This window comes from Carya illinoinensis, chromosome 13 (genome assembly GCF_018687715.1).
Source record: "Carya illinoinensis cultivar Pawnee chromosome 13, C.illinoinensisPawnee_v1, whole genome shotgun sequence".
NCBI lineage: Eukaryota > Viridiplantae > Streptophyta > Magnoliopsida > Fagales > Juglandaceae > Carya > Carya illinoinensis.
Genome location: NC_056764.1, coordinates 6,762,577 through 6,779,972, shown reverse-complemented (window position 1 = coordinate 6,779,972; position 17,396 = coordinate 6,762,577). Strand labels below are relative to the sequence as shown.

Below are 17,396 nucleotides of genomic sequence, written 5' to 3'. Positions count from 1 at the left end.
TCTCTCCTTGTAATTTTTTTTTTCAAAAAATTATTAAATAATATAACATTTAAATGATATAAAGAGAAAAAATAAATAAACTGATATATAATATATTATAAAAATCTGTATGTAAAATAGAAAAAATAATTTTAGTGATATATTTTAAAAGATGCGATATATAACTATTGCAGTGCTCTAATACGCGTCCTTAATCATCATGATATATATGACAAGGGAATACCATGTCAACAGCTTCCGTCAACTAATCAAATAAAAGAACTTTGAAACTCAGATGGAAAGATCACTTTGACACGTGGATAAGACCTTCAACAACTTCATGATGGGTAGGATAGACTCCAGTCGAACTAGACTCTCAAACCATGCAACAATTGTTTCGATTAAAGGAAGTTGTTATCACCTGTATGCGGACAACACTGAGACCCGACCATATTTTAATTTCAAATGGAGAGAATAGTCCCGGCAGCAAAAGAAGAGAGACAACGAGATGGTGTCTTATCCTCTTCCAGCAACACTAACCTTTATTTCATTGAAACCAGTAAATGTATGAACAACTTATTTCCAGAAGCCGTAGATATACTAAAAACAAACCATTACACTTATGGTCAACCGAGAATTAGAACCAATGCATAATCGCCCTAGTCGCCTGATTGTTGTTGGCCTCACATCTTTGAAATAGTGTAGTCCATTGCACCCACGAGAAAATCTAAATTCATAGAGAGACAATTGCTTGAATTAGAAAAAAGGGGTAAATGAAAGAAGAAGACGAAGATAAGAGTCAATTAGTTGGAATGGCAAAACTGGGAAATTGAAAGAAGAAGAAGACCTACCAGCATCTTCCTTGGTGAAGCAGAGAGGGGGTGTAATCCTAAAAACATTTCCATGAAAGCCACCCTTTCCTAGTAGCACTCCCAATTCTGAAACATCCATGTAAAAATTCATTAGGTACAAATTATGTGTGCATAGATAGACAAAGCATACGTGCGTGCATGCGCACACAAACCTCTCATTTGATCCATAATATGCAAGATTTCAGCCTTAGCTGGAGTTTTTAACTGGCGATCGGTTACAAGTTCAACTCCAAGCATCAAACCTCTTCCCCTCACATCCCCAATAACTGCAGACACAAAAGTAGAGAGGTCTTATTAATTGTACCATGGGTTTTCCAATCTCAAACATATTTTTGGGTCCTTATATTTATTTTATGCCACATAACTACCAGCTCTTTTGCAATGTGCATTTTAAATAAGGAAAAGTCGCTACGTGCACCCTAAATTATCAACAGCTTTGTGCACCGTTAAATAAGATCTGGCTGTAAAGATCATGCAGTAAAGAATTTTTGAGATAGCATTTAAAACAAATGGAGGAGAACCATACTTTCATGCTTTTCCTTAAGGGAAATAAGATACTCTTTAAGATATGACCCCACAACAAATGCATTCTCCTGGAGTTTTTCCTTCTCAATTACTTTCAGAACAGCTAGAGCACCAGCAGTACAGGCAGGGTTTCCCCCAAAGGTGTTGAAATAAGTGCGAGTCGTCAAGACCTTTGCAATCTCAGGAGTTGTCACCACTGCACCAATGGGAATGCCATTTCCAATTCCCTGAAGAAACCATAAAAGGAGAAGACTCAATTTCTGAAACTAATCCGCATTGCACACCCGTAATTTACAATTTTACAGTTCATATAATTGCCCGTCAACCGCAAATGCCATTTAAACTAATAAGCACTGCACCAGTGGCGATGCCATTTCCAATTCCATAATAGGTGGAGGCTCAACTTCTAAAACCAATAAGCATTGCACACCCATCATCTGAAGTGCATAAAATTTTCATAGGGAATCACAAATGGCTCATCTAAAGAAAGTCCAAGAATGTGATGCGCAATTAATCTAAAATATTTTACAGTAGATGAAAGCAGTGTGCAAACAAACAATTGGCCCTACGCAAGAAGAACACTGGGGAAGAAGTAAACAAGCGATGTGACACAAACTGGGTTTATTTTCTCCCATCCCATGTTTAATAGATCTTTACTTTGAGCAATTGCATGATTGGCTAATAATTGGATGTAGCAGAATCAGGCGGTACAATATGTTGACAACGGCCAAGAGTCACACACATTCTTTATTCATGATATGAACTGTATGAATGGTACTATTTTCCCAAGATAAGCTTAGGTTTCCTCAGGCATCTCTCTTCCACATTACTATAATGAAGTATCTCATAACAGAACAACTTTTATCTGGTACTCATTCGTATATGCAGCGTAAATACTTTCTACATCATAAAAATTGTCAGGCAATATCACAAGAAACATGCTATACTTTGGGAGCTTCCATTTACTCCCAAAGCACTGGGGAGGGAGGGAATGCAAATGGTGGTAAGCAGGAACTACCTTTGCCATGGTCACAATATCAGGCACAACATCATGTGCTTCGAAACCCCAGAAATGACTGCCTGTACGGGCAAACCCTGACTGAACCTCATCAGCTATACAAAGGGCCCCTGCTTTTCTGATGCAATTATAGACGGCTGGCAGATAACCTGGAGCCAACTCCATAATTCCACCTACTCCCTGTCAAGCATGGAAACGTCACTTAGAAATGAACAATCATCTATAACTTAGAATCCCACTTAAGCATGTTTATGTGTCTGTATGTGTGTTTATTGCATCTGTTGTATTGGTTTATCTGCATCATTACCTGTATGGCTTCGGCAATAAAGCCAGCCACGCGACCACAAGTTCCATAGTCAATGATTTCTTGAACATCTCTAGCATACTTCACTCCATCTGAACCAAAGACACCTCGATACTGATCAGGATTCAGGGCGTGATGAACTCCAGTCTGTTGGCATAAACATAATGGAGCCTTAATGATTGTGAAAATCAGGTTTATAGGCTGCAACGTACATTTTACACCAATACAACAAGAGAAATCAGTAAAAATCAGGACTCATCCAATTGTGAAAATATACCTGAACAACATTAAACTTGAAATTAGAATGAGCAGTGGCCCCCATTGTCCCAGCCGCATTCCCATGATACCCATTTCTGAGCGAAATGATATCATGGAAGCCCGTATATAACCGTGCCATCATTATAGCCAGTTCATTCGCTTCGGTCCCAGAATTTGTGAAGAAAACAACCTGAATGGTCATCCAAACTCCAAAGTGCATATCAAACCACAGCTCAAATAAGAACAGCATAAAAATTGGACCAACTAGTTACCTTGAGATCTCCGGGCAGCTTAGCCGCCAGAGCCTCCGCAAAGTCTGCAATGGCATGATGCACATACAGAACTGTAGAGTGCTGCAAGCGCCTTGTCTGGTTGACAATTGCTTCCACCACATCCGGGTGACAGTGCCCGCAACAGACAGTGGCTATCCCACCGAAGGCATCAAGATATCTACGGCCATTTTCGTCATACAAATACTGCATTTTCCCATCTACCAAATTCAACTGTAAAACAAGATACAAACTTTGTCACTACCAAATATCATTCGCACTCAAAATCACCCATTTGTTTAAGACTCGAAAAAAGGTAAGATTTTGCATTGGTTTCTACATATCCGATAAAGATAAAAGAATAAAGAACTGAGTGAATGAGGTGTCGAGATATTTGTCTATATAAAAATACTTGCCGGGTTCTTGTATAAGTGCAATATAGAAGGGATGAGGTGCTCCTTGCGCTTCTCCAAGATCTCAGACGCAGATGGGCCCGTGTATGGGGGAGGAATGTAGTCGAAATGGGGTATTTTGGGCACGAGAAAATCATCTTCTTCTTCGAGTGTGTTTTGGGTATGGTTATGGGCTAGCCGGGAGAGGCAACGAGGCCGCCGCAGCCAGATATTTCTTTGAGATAGTGTGCTTTGGAAGATCCTCTGCATCTTCTTCTTCTTCAGTGCTACTGCAAAAGAGGAGACAGAGAAGCTGAGCTGAACAAGTCGTGCACGTTGCTAGGATATACCGACTCACCGAGTGACTGATGTGGATTGTAACAGATACACTCGGTGTTTCCATTTGGCTTCTTCCGCTGCTTTCAAAATTTCGTGGCACAATGGCATTTGCACGATTTTTGTGTTCTTTTAAATACAAAATTTATTGTTGTAATTTACGTTATGTTTTATTCAGTTACTGAAAATTTATGTTATTTACACGTGGCATGCCAGAATTTAACCGTAAGGATTCACTACCTAATTATGGCATAATGATCTAACTGAATATTCTTACCAAAATAATATTAAATACAGTTTTATAAAAATTAGTTATTTTTGTGTATTTATTTTTATATTTTTTTAGACACTCTATTAATATAATTGATTGCATCATATTTTTTAATATAAAATAATTATTTTAACCAATTATATCAATAAAATGTCAAGTAACATATAAATATAAAAATAACTATATATAATATAACACAGAACCAATTATTAAAATAAATAAATTTTATTTCGAAGTTCTGAATTTGTTACATTTTTCAACGAGAGTGCAAAACTTCGTGTTCTAATGAAACAAACTACCTTCAAAAAATAAGTTACTCAGAAAATAAGTTACTTAAAAGCCAAATGAAACAAACTAACTTCAAAACAAGCCAATTAACCAAATTTATATTTAATCCCTTTTCAAATGAATGGAGTTGGCGGCTCCTTTATATAAAAATTACGTGGGAACGAGTTACCAACCACTCCCAACCATAATACTCCAAAAACAACATCTGTTGTCAGTCCCTGGAACACAATCTTACAGATTAAACATCTAAGATGTATAATGACATATTAGAAATTTCTGATACTCTAAATTCTGAGAAGGGGTTTAAAGTAGAATTATTAGTCATATTTTTTTAAATTTTATTACATACAAACAAAATCACATACTAATCTGCATACCAATACTGATTCTTTCATACTTAAAATTTAAATTAACACTATTTTCAATAAAATCTACTTTTTAATCAATCACATTAAATTAATGCACAGATTAGTGAATAATTATGCTTGTAACTAGATTTTTCTTTTTTTTTTATAGTTCATAAGTTTGATCGAAAACACGATGATTCGTGAGGACGACGAAAATTCTTTAATGAACAAAGTGGACGATGTCCATAACACCACTGATATTACAAGGCGCATGTCGAAAGTATACTACAAAAAGTTAACATGTTCATAAACCTAACAACTCATTATACTACCTTCCTAACACCTGTGTGCTAATACTTCAGGATTGGGTATTCATAAAAGTTGGCGTGCAATACTCATCGATAAGACCATCTCCCATCTTCACCATCATGACCATTATCATTATCATCACCATCGCATTCAAAATCATCGCATTCCAGATCGCAATCATCGCATTCCAAATCATCGCGATCGTAAATCTCCTTGTCATATAATAGTTCTGCATCATCTGATATGCCACGGTGGTCTAATTCATCAGATTCCAAAGAATTATTACTTCCACTCTCACTTTCACATTCTTCTGACTCATTCTCGGAGGCTTCACTCTCCGCTTCTACTTCCTTCTCCTCTTCAGATATCTCATCCGGATAATCATTTAAAGGATTATCTTCAGCTATGAATAACCAAAAAGAACATGGAACAGTAAATTAAAGCATTTTGAATTCAAGGAGAAAGTTATAGAAGGAAGAAAATTTTGAATTACCATTTGAATCATCTGTCTCGTAATCTGATTCGTCAGGCCCATCGTAAAAATCCTCTTCATCAACTTGCACACTGGAACAAAGATATATATCAACCTTGGAAGAAAGAAAATAACAGCAACTAACAAATCAAGAATATTTGATACTTACAGAGGAAATGGGTTTGAAGCATCTTCCTTAATTATGTCCATGTCATCCCTTACTGTGTAAAAGTCATATTCGTAATCATCTGTAGATTGTGTAACACAGAGTAAGGATTCATTAAAGTGCAAAAACCAAATAATAACAATTACAAATTTACAAGTGGTACAGGGATTAAGAAAAAGGAAATAATAAAGAGCTCCTATCACGGGAGGGACCAATTGGACAAAAGTACCGCAAGATAACTCAAAACCTTAATTATTTTCTTCTCTTTTCAAAAAGGAGAAAAAAAAAAAGAAAAAAAGAATGCAGCAAGAGCTAATACTCCCAATCACTACTCATTTTATTTTTTCATCAACTTGAAAATCAGATTAAAACCAAAGTCTGAAATTATTGCTGAAGTTAGAGAGGCATGTATACAGTACATAATATTCATTTCATTCTTTCGGATGGTAGAGAAGCATGTATGATGAAATGATAACTACTCATTTTATTTTTTTCACCAACTTGAAAATCAGATTAAAACCAAAGTCTGAAATTATTGCTGAAGTTAGAGAGGCATGTATACAGTACATAATATTCATTTCATTCTTTCGGATGGTAGAGAGGCATGTATGATGAAATGATAACTACTCGTTTTATTTTTTTCACCAACTTGAAAATCAGATTAAAACCAAAGTCTGAAATTATTGCTGAAGTTAGAGAGGCGTGTATACAGTACATAATATTCATTTCATTCTTTCGTATGGTAGAGAGGCATGTATGATTGTATGATGAAATGATAACTACTCATTTTATTTTTTTCACCAACTTGAAAATAAGATTAAAACCAAAGTCTGAAATTAATGCTGAAGGTAGAGAATAGAGAGGCATCTATGAAGTGCATAATATTGTTAATGAAACAACCTTGTTTTGACATGCAAGCATGCAAGTCAGATTCAATCTGTGAAGCGGCAGATGGAATGAACTCCCTTAGGAGGGGCAGATAACTAGACAAAAGCTTACGGTCCTCCAAAGACATATCCCTGAAAGAAGATTAAAGGACAATCATATCATACACAGCAAAGATTTTGCAAATGTGACTTGAAAAAGCAATTTTGTGATCATGAAACTTACTCCTCCAGTTCCACCTTATTGGATCTTTCCTCACCATCAACACGGACAACATCATAAAACCGACACATTCCATCTAATGCTTTATCATGCATTGCCTCTTTGTTTCCTCTTCTCCTTCTCCATACTTGTTCAAAGCGAGCATTTTTTGCTAAGGCCTAAAAGTTCACAGAACACATTAGATTACAATTTTTTACCAAATTGAGTGACCTAAAAAAGATATTTTTTTATAAGTAAATAAAAGTTTATAGAATCAAGTAAATAGGTGTAACCCAAGTACACAGGAAGAAAACAAAAGAGAACACCTAGTTACAAGTCAGAAGCTAGAAACGGACACAAGAAAAACATTATGATGGAGGACACGAATACAAATTAACGTAGCAGCTGCTTGTGGTTATTCCCTAGAAGATCTTACGAAGTGGTGGAAGATTTGGTCTCCAGCAAGGCACAAGCGAAACTATCTCCCTCATTGCCACTCTTCCATTATTAGCACCATTTTGATTGCTGAATTATAGGGACAGCAGACCATTTCATTTATTTCCTGTTTTGCAAACCATTTTATTTATTTCCTGTTTTGCCAATATCTTTCCTTTCCATGATCAATAATTTTCCTGCTATATATTGATCATCATTGTAATAGAAGAATTATCTTTGTTTTTCTAATAAGAGAAAAGATGTGATAATTTACATTTGGTATTAGATGTGGAAGGACACAGCTCTTTCCTGTGCAACACCCTGTTTCCGCCACGCCAATTTGGCATCAAAGCAAGATTCTGCCTGGCTCAATGGCAAGGGACGACAACAACCACTCCCAAGGTGAAGATCGTGTAGTACAGGCCTTATGGGCAGCCATCCATTCACAAAATCATCAAAACCAGCCACAATTTGAAGGGAATGAACACATGCTGCAGGAAATCCAAAGAGCCATCACTGATGTCCATGTTGGTGGCAACAGGAAGATAATGAGGGACAAGATTGAGACCACCTAGATGAAGGTCGTGGTTTCATACCACGGCAAAGGAACCAAACACATGATGGTTCATCTAGTGATGAAGAACTTGAAGGCTAGGTTGGAGAAGACCAAGGTAACAAGAGGGCCCCAGACAATAATAACAAATTTTGAATTAAAATTGATCTACCGTGTTTCAACGGCCACCTCCAAGTCGAGAGTTTTCTCGATTGGCTACTATAAGTGGAAAATTTCTTCGATTATATGCAGATCCAAGAGGCGCAACAAGTGAAATTAGTGGCTTATAAATTACATGGGGGTGCATTAGCTTGGTGGGAGCAGATGCAGAACAATAGAAGGAGACAGGGAAAACAACCAGTACTTGCATGGCCGAAAATGAAACAATTGATGAGGGCCAGATTTCTCCCACCAGATTATGAACAAATCATGTACCAGCAATATCAGAATTGTAGACGAGGGACGAGGATTGTCAATGAGTACACAGAATAATTCTATCGACTGAATTCTCGAAATAACCTCTCCGAGACCTAGGGTTAGAAAATTGTAAGGTACATGCGAGGCTTATGCTTTGCCATCCAGGACAAGGTCTCGTTGCATACCGTTTGGACTCTGTCTAAGGTTGTCAACTTCACCATGAAAATTGAGATGTAACTGGCTCAACCACCACCAAGGTGGCTGGCCAGCACTCACGGCCCAATAATTCGCAACCACCCTCATCTAACACTACAAAAGGGAAGTAGAAGTAATCAAAACCTGAAGGCACCAACTATTTCAACGTCGCAATCGGGGAGCGGTAGCAATAACCCATACACTAGACCCATGTCAAGGACGTGTTTTTTCAGAGCAATCGATCGGGGCAATGAGTGTCCCACTCGCTGGTCAATCCATTAATTTAAGGGGAAGAAGAGGACCCGAAAGAGGAGGAAGACAGTGAGGATCAAGAGGCAAGGAACTTGTAGAGGGTGATAAAGGGGAACTAGTAAACTATGTCATCCAACGAGTGTTGCTCTCACCAAAGCTTGAGGGCAAGACCCAGAGGCACTCTATGTTCAAGACCCGCCACACAATCAGCAATAAGAATAATTCTATTTATCACCCCACACCACATCTCTTTTATTTTTTTGTTCCTTTTACCTATAATAAGTATGTGGTGTATGAATGATGAGTAGAACAACTCAATTAATTTAGTAAAAATAAAATTTTAAAAATAAAATATATATTTTTTAAAATATGTAATGTGTGTTGTATGGGATAATGAATAGCATCCCTCCAACAATAAAGTGTGTAAGCTACTAATAGATAGCGGCGACTGCGAGAATATTGTATCAAGAGCCATTGTGGCTGCATTAGAGATAAAAACAAAGACACCCACATCCCTACAAGATCAATTGGATTCCAAAGGGGGTTGAGACACGGATAACTAGTCTCTGTTATTTTCCTTTCTCTATTGAGAAGCTCTACAAAGATGAAGCAACATGTGATGTCGTAGAGATGGATGCTTGCCAATTGCCACATACCGCTCGGGCAACCATGGCAATTCAATGTAGATGCCACTTACAAGGGACATGACAAAGTTTATTCATTTTGGCGGCATGGACGAAAAAGAGTGCTAGTACCCATAAGGGACAAGACCCCTAAACCTATGTATGCAAAAGAGAAGAACACATTTCTAACCGTAAACGAGGATCAATTCATGGAGGATGCAAAAGAAGCTGGGGAAGTATGGAAACTAGTGGTGAAAGAGGACAAAATTGCTAAAGTACCTGACATACCTCCACAAGCGTAGTACCTCCTAACCGAGTTTGAGGAACTCATCCCACAGGAATTACCAAATGGGCTATCGCCCATGCAAGATGTCCAACACCACATAGATTTGATCCCAGGAGTGAGCCTACTAAACCTTCCACACTATCGCACAAGTCCCAATGAGCACCAAACTCTGCAAAACCAAGTGGAAGAACTCATCCGTAAGGATTTAATTAGGGAAAATATGAGTCCGTGTGTTGTACCATCATTGCTCACCAAAGAAGGATGGAAGTTGGAGGATGTGTGTGGACAGCTATACCATCAACAAAATCATGGTAAATTACTGATTTTCCATTCCTTAGTTGACTAATATGTTGGATATGATTACAAGGTCCCACATCTTTTCAAAAATTGATTTGTGAAGTGGATATCACCAAATTAGAATTCAGTCTGGAGACGAGTGGAAAATGACATTCAAAACTAAGGAAGGCTTGTACGAGTGGCTAGTGATGCCATTTAGCCTCTCAAACACACCAAACACTTTCATGGGCGTCATGCACCAGGTGCTTAAGTCTTTCATTGGCAAATTTGTTGTGGTCTATTTTGACAATATTCTTCTTTAGAGCCAAAATGAGATTGATTACTTGGGTCACACCTAAGGGAGGTTCTACTGGTTTTGCTTGCTAACAAGTTGTATGTTAACTTAAAGAAGTGCACATTTCTAAGCAGCAAGTTGTTATTTCTTGGATTTGGGGTGAGTGCTAAAGGTATACATGTAGACGAGGAGAAAGTCCGTGCAATTCGAGAGTGGCAGAGACCCACCACCGTTAGTCAAGCCCGTAGCTTTCATGGTTTGGCCACTTTCTATCGTTGGTTCATCAAAAATTTCAGTTCCATTGCAGCGCCAATTACAATGTATGAAGAAGGGAAAGTTTAGTTGGAGAGAGGAACAAAAGATCAATTTTACCATCACTAAAGAAAAGTTGTCCATAGCACCAATCCTTGTTTTGCCCAGTTTCAAGAAACTCTCTGAGGTCGAGTGTGATGCCTTCGTAATCAACATTGGTGTTTTCCCTTCTCAGGAGGGTTGGCCTATCAAGTTTTTCAGTGAAAAATTGAATGACTCCTAGCAAAAATGGGCTACATATAAACTGGAGTTTTATGAGGTCATCCAATCTCTAAAACATGGGAACACTACTTGATCCAACGTGAGTTTTCCCTCTATAGCGACCACCACGCCTTGAAGTTCACAAACAAATAGAAATTTAAGTCGGATGCATGCAAGGTGGATCAGGTTTATGCAAAAATTCACCATGGTACTCAAGCATAAATCGGGACAACAAAACAAGGAGGCCGACGCCCTTAGCTGGCGTACATCACTGCTTGTGACATTGTGAGCAAAACTCATTGGGTTTGAACAGCTTAAGGACTTATACACTGATGACTTGGACTTTGCTGAAATTGGGAACAAGTGTTCGACGGGGCAACCAGTCTCCGACTTCCATATCCAAGAGGGATGGATACCTTTTTTGTAGGAACCAACTTTTCATTCCCCAAACATCCTTACGAGAACAAATCCTATGTGAGCTACATGGGGGAGGGTTAGGAGGTCGTATGGAACGGGATAAAACCATATCCTTGGCTACTGAACTTTACTTTTGGCCCCAACTAAAACTCGATGAGGGTAAGTTTGTGCAAAGGAGCCCTGTGTGTCCGGTAGGGAAGGGTCAATCATAGAACACTGCGCTATATACCCCATTACCAATACCTGAGAACATCTGGGAAGATTTGAGTATGGATTTTGTGCTTGGACTACAGCAAACTCAACGAGGTGTGGATTCTATCTTTGTAGTTGTTGATCGATTTTCTAAACTGGCGCATTTCATTCCTTGTTGAGGACGTCAGATGCCTCAAATGTGGCTAATCTTTTTTTAAAGAGGTTGTTCGTTTACATGGTGTTCCCAAGTCCATTACCTATGTGGAAAAAGTCTGGGACCTTTCTCAACTGCAGTAGCACTTGCCCCACAAACCAATGGTCAAACCGAGGTGACCAACCGAACATCAGGCAATATGCTTCGGTGTGTTTCAGGTGATAAACCGAAGCAGTGGGATTTAGCCCAAACACAATCCATCTCATCTCAAAATTTCTCATCATTTCTTTTCCAAACATCACTCAAATACAAAGACTTTTTAATTTTGAATTTTCAACTTTTTCATCTAATCATTACAACTTGCCCAATCCAAACAAAACACAAAAAATAATACAAATTTTTCAAACTCCAAAACAAAAATAATATTCTAACAACATTTTAACTTTATAATATTTTTATTCAACTTTTTATCTCCCCTTTCCCAAAACCTAATAAAACATCTTAACTCAAATCATTTTACTACTATTCACAAATCATTTCACTACTATCACATAATTCATATCTCATCTCATTCCCCACATATCCCATAAACCTTCCACAGGTGGAGTTTGCCTTCAACAGCATGTATAACCGTTCAACAAGAAAGGCACCTTTTGAAATTGCCCACACCCAACCTCCCAGGCACGCCCTTGACTTGGTTCCCCTCCCAAAATTTCCTGGATTAAGCACAACAACTGAAAACATGGCCGAAAGGATCCAAAAGGTACAATCAGAAGTATGCAGCAACCTAGAGCAAGCTAATGACAAATACAAGATCGCCATGGACAAACACAAATGAGTCAAAATATTTCAAAAGGGCGACTTGGTGATGGTCTATCTACACACGGGTCGTTTTCCAACTGGCACTTATAGAAAATTGCAAAACAAGAAATATGGCCCTTTCCAGATCTTGAAAAAAAATTAATGATAAAGCCTAAGTAGTTGGCTCCTTGAAAACATGTCCATCCACTTTTAACGTTGCAGACTTGTTCAAATATCGTCCCTCAGATGAACCACTATACGCCAACAATAACTCGAAGACGAGTTCCCTTTTAAGTGGGGGAGAATTGATGAAGGACATGAGTACAAATTACCGTAGCAACTACTTGTGGTTATTCTCTAGAAGACTTTACGAAGCGGTGGAAGATTTGGTCCAGCAAGGCACCAGCAAAACTATCTCCCTCATTGCTACTCTTCCTCAGTAGCACCATTTTGATTACTGAATTATAGGGACAGCAGACTATTTCATTTATTTCCTGTTTTGCAAACCATTTGATTTATTTCCTGTTTTGTCGATATCTTTCCTTTCCATGATCAATAATTTTCCTGCTATATATTGATCATCATTGTAATAGAAGGATTATCTTTGTTTTCTAATAAGAGAAAAGGGGTGATAATTTACATTTGGTATTATTTGTGGAAGGACACAGCTCTTTCCTGTGCAACACACTGTTTCTGCCACACCACATTAACACTAGCCGAATTGAAGACAGTAGCAGAAGCCCAAATGAGAAAATTTCAAAAAACTGATCTCTATACATTCAGAGCCAACTTGTTTTGTATTATTTGAATTATATTATTACTTAAAAAAAAAAAAAATCTTGTTTTGTGTTAAAACTAAAAAGGGTAGTGAGATGCTGGGAGTTCACTTTAGAAAACAATATGACTCAAAACCGAATAGAACTTGTCTTATTTCTCACAAAATCAATTTCCATAAAGACCTCATTTACAATGAGCACAATCTGACCATTTAGCTTGGTAATTTTTATGCACTGAGGAGCCAAACAGGTCAACAAATTTTCTGCCAGTGCTTGGCTTGAGAAATTAAAAAGATCTAAACATAATTCAGCTTATGACATGATTTTGTAAATAATTTGAACAAGCCTCCACCAAGTGAATCCCAAAAACATTGAGAATTTTATATTCTATCTAATGACAATTATATAGTTCAAAAAAGCTGCATATGCCTCATCTTTTCTGACTTTCAACGAGGAAAACTGGATGCTCTACAGTTTTAAATGGATCTCAACATAGTTGTAGTCTCATTAGCTTATGTTCAGGACAACAATCTATTTTTGGCATTAAGAAAATAATAACATGAACTTTGCAAGAGGAAAGAATGTAGCATCAGAACAAAAAGCCACTAGAAATTCTTGTCAAAATCAGTCTTATCACTAATTTTTGTTCTAGGCATCTCTTACTCTAAGCAAGTTGTGATAAGAATCAAATTGATAAAGATCCACAAATAAAATAGCAAAGCAGTTAAAATGCATGGTTTTGACATGAAAGAACAGACATGATTCATGGTAAAATTTAACATGAAGAGAAATAAAAAAGAAAGATATCATTTATAGTACTCAGATATGTGATACAGAAAAGGAAAACTTATAAAAAATAAAATAAATAAATAAATAAATAAAGATACGTGATACATAGTTCTAGAATCAAGTATGGTTCAGATTTTATTTGACAAACATTAAGGGACTTGATGCAAGTAAATCGTGAAAAATTATATTTTTCTAACGAAAAAAATACCTCCTGTTCATGTATGGCTTTAGACAACTGCCGGTCTTGTCTTTCCTGACCAATAGATTGGAAGTAAAATGCGTTACAATATAATGAAAAAAAAAAACAAGCAACTTCTATCTTCAATCATATTTGAGTGAGCTAAAAGTGTGGTCCAGAAAAGCCATGCGAATTGTGTTGTGTCCGAGGGAGAGAGAGCATACATGTTCCTTCTTAAAAGTGTGTCGTCGTTGCTCACCCTTTGTGTTACCTACAGATGCATCAGAAGAACTAGGCTCCTAAAGAAACAGTCGATTATCAGGACACCCATTATCATTTTCAAAATTTAATGAAACGATGAGAATTACACGACATATTGCACTGCCAAATGCATAAATGAACAGAATAGCAGAAGAAGAGAACTAGGAACCAACACAGGAATTGCCAGACTGACCACAAATGACTGGACAACATCAATGATCGCCTCAGAGCTGCTTATTGTCTCCACATGCTGTAGCAGAACCTTCTGAGTCTTTAATTCCTCTGACACATAATAAAATAAAATTCAGACTTACGGCCGTAAATATATGTGTGCGCGAGCGCGGGGGTACGAACATATAAGATCACGAAAAATGATATCTTATTGTAAAGTTCGATTTTATCGAATTAGAAAATTCTCCTCACTATTGTTCAAATATTTGCAGTTTCCACACTCCGTTTGGAACAATTGCTTCGAAAAGAACACAACTGAATTCGAATTTTTTTTGGTAAGTAAATACTGAATTCGAAAATAACAATGCATCGGGAAATACATAGTTTTCTTTATCCCGAACAAAAATAAGTCGAAGGGAAACGAAATGCAAGCGGTTAACGAGTAATGTAAGCACCTTTCCCGGATGAATCGGAGATTGATAGATTCTCAAAATCCAATAACGGACGCTTCAGCGGCCTCTCATTGATTTCAAGCCCTATATTACACAAGCATCCCCATTATACATAAACCCTAGTTTCAATTGTTATCGGCAAGTTTATAAAGAGATGAACCAAATTTCAGGGCCACAGAGATTGAAATTGAGAAGTCGAAGGGAAACCCTAACTCACAGAAAGCGTCGAGGGGAGACTGAGAAGCTTTGCGCTTAACCCTAACGATGACCGGCTTGTCGTCCGTGGAGCTTGGCGGAGCACAGGAGCTTTCGCCGATACTCGCCATGTTCAGACTTCAGAGACCTACTTCTTCCGACTCTCCGAACATTTGAATTGGATTTTGTGCAACGAGCTAAATGAAACAAACGGTTGTCGTTCCTACCATGAAAACGGCATCGTTTGTCTGACGGCACGTTGTTTTATTATTACACAAGGCTCACAGTGATTCACTGATTCAAGACAGACCGTGAGTAAGGGTTTAATCCATCCGGTTTGCTTGCTCTGGTTTTAAATAAAATTTAAGATCAAAGATATATGAATTGGTTTTGTATTTGTAAAGATCAATTCTGTATAGATTATTCTCTTAAATCGGTTCTTTTAGTTTTATCAATTCAGTCTTCTTTTTTAGCTTTAATATATTATATTATATAATACTATAATAATAATATATTATAATATATAATATAATGATATATTACAGTATATTCTAATATACAACGATAGAGTATTAATATAACTATTAATATGTATTATATAATATCAGTAAAACTATTAATATAATAAACTATAGCGATATAAGATTTTAAAACTTAATATTATATCAATTAGCAATTTATCATATAATACAAAACTATTTTTTATATATAAATTATATATAATATAAAAAAATAAAATATATATATGAACTAGTCCGCTCCGGTTTTAGAAAATTAAAAACTGAAACCAAATCAATTTTAAGAAAAATAAAACTAGTATCGGACCGAACCAAACTCGGTACATGACCAAACCCATTGGTTCAATCTGGTCCCGTTCACCTTTTTTGTACATTCCTAATCGTGAGTGGTTTGGATATTCAAATCTAAACTATTTAATCTCATCTCATGTCATCTCATATAATTATTACAACTTTTATAAATTTTTATATAAAAATATAATAAATAATTCTACTTTTTCAAATTCTAAAATAAAACTAATATTAAAAAATTATATCATAATAATATTTTATTCAATTTTTAACAAGACATCACATCTCATCTCATAAGATAAATCAAGAAAGTTTACAAATAGTATTGAGATATTTAAATTGAAATAATATGAGATGGGTTATAAATAATTTGATTAAGGAATTTTATGGAATTTGATTAATTAATTTGAGAATATAAAATGAATTTATATAATTTTATATTTTTTTTTGTAAATTTAAATATCTCCCTTAATTCTCCTTTTTAAAAATATCATGATTTTTAATAATTTCTTTATTTTTTGTATCTCAACTCAATTTTTTATTTTTTTAACGTATATCAATTTTATAAATCTTCAATTTTTTCATATGTATATATATACATATACATACATAATACGCATTTACATATACATGTATTTATCCTATTAGTTGTTAGTTTATATATACATATAAAATATCTATATATAATTTATAATCAATTATAAAATGGTACATCGGAACACACTGATACTAAAATATTGCATTCCAGTACTTAAACCGAAATAATCATCCTAACAAAATTTAAAATATTGCAGCTCCAACTCCAAATAAAACCCACAAAAGTTAATCACAATCTTCCAAAATATAATTGACACATCATTAACTCATTCGGATGGATTGAGTAAGTGCATATTTAAAATTGCAATGAAAAATATAACTTAAAGTATAGTGTATAATTTAAATAATAAATTATACTATTAAAAAATTATTTATTATTTAATAATCATATGTTTAAAGCATTTCAAATATATTATGTTTGTTTGAAACAAATTAAAGAAGCACTTTCCGAGGTAGAAATTACAATTATTTAAATTTTTAAATATTATGACTATATTTTTAAAAGTTTGAAAATTGTAATTATTTTAAAATCGTATGGATATTTTCAACCATTGACAGTTTTTTAAAATTCTAATTATGCATTATCTGGAAAGACACGTTTAAGGAAATCATCAAAATAATATTTTTTCTCAAATATAATTTTTAGCTTATTTGGAATTACAATTGCTTTAATATGTAACACTGAAACAACTTAATTTTTTTTATTAAAGAACTTTTAAGTCTATTTAAACACTTTTTAAAATTTTTACCACAATTCCAAACAAGTCTTAAGAGTATTCATGTCGGATGAAAGCTCTTAATTCTCGAAATATTAGTAAAAAATAATTTTGTTTTTTACAAAAACTCATATCTATCCGACTGCCTATT

The 17,396-nt window shown here is 35.7% G+C and overlaps 2 protein-coding genes across 2 annotated transcripts; both read right to left on the bottom strand.

Moving 5' to 3' along the window:
• Positions 1-503: 503 nt before the first annotated feature.
• LOC122291047 (alanine--glyoxylate aminotransferase 2 homolog 2, mitochondrial-like) lies at positions 504-3,979 on the bottom strand. The gene is made up of 9 exons (XM_043098698.1): positions 3,642-3,979; positions 3,229-3,459; positions 2,976-3,146; positions 2,702-2,845; positions 2,395-2,574; positions 1,378-1,603; positions 1,004-1,117; positions 831-917; positions 504-706 (listed from the first exon to the last, which is right to left on the bottom strand). Exons 1-9 carry the CDS (start codon positions 3,885-3,887, stop codon positions 663-665), a joined length of 1,443 nt encoding a protein of 480 aa, XP_042954632.1. The 5' UTR covers positions 3,888-3,979; the 3' UTR covers positions 504-662.
• A 1,099-nt stretch (positions 3,980-5,078) lies between these two features.
• LOC122292586 (RNA-directed DNA methylation 4) lies at positions 5,079-15,318 on the bottom strand. Its single transcript, XM_043101007.1, has 10 exons — positions 15,146-15,318; positions 14,932-15,012; positions 14,499-14,587; positions 14,269-14,343; positions 14,075-14,119; positions 6,917-7,071; positions 6,707-6,825; positions 5,810-5,888; positions 5,662-5,732; positions 5,079-5,571 (listed from the first exon to the last, which is right to left on the bottom strand). The coding sequence occupies exons 1-10, from the start codon at positions 15,252-15,254 to the stop codon at positions 5,255-5,257; spliced, it is 1,140 nt and encodes a 379-aa protein (XP_042956941.1). The 5' UTR covers positions 15,255-15,318; the 3' UTR covers positions 5,079-5,254.
• Positions 15,319-17,396: the final 2,078 nt, after the last annotated feature.

Excerpts from the sequence above, each read along its gene's own strand:
- LOC122291047 (XM_043098698.1), bottom strand. The coding sequence starts at position 3,887 with ATGCAGAGGATCTTCCAAAGCACACTATCTCAAAGAAATATCTGGCTG. Across the intron at positions 2,846-2,975 it reads TCAAGTTTAATGTTGTTCAG|ACTGGAGTTCATCACGCCCT; the intron begins GTATATTTTCAC and ends TTATGCCAACAG. Across the intron at positions 1,604-2,394 it reads ATATTGTGACCATGGCAAAG|GGAATTGGAAATGGCATTCC; the intron begins GTAGTTCCTGCT and ends TGGTTTCTTCAG.
- LOC122292586 (XM_043101007.1), bottom strand. The coding sequence starts at position 15,254 with ATGGCGAGTATCGGCGAAAGCTCCTGTGCTCCGCCAAGCTCCACGGAC. Across the intron at positions 14,120-14,268 it reads ACACTTTTAAGAAGGAACAT|GAAAGACAAGACCGGCAGTT; the intron begins GTATGCTCTCTC and ends TCTATTGGTCAG. Across the intron at positions 7,072-14,074 it reads AAGCCATACATGAACAGGAG|GCCTTAGCAAAAAATGCTCG; the intron begins GTATTTTTTTCG and ends GTGAACTTTTAG.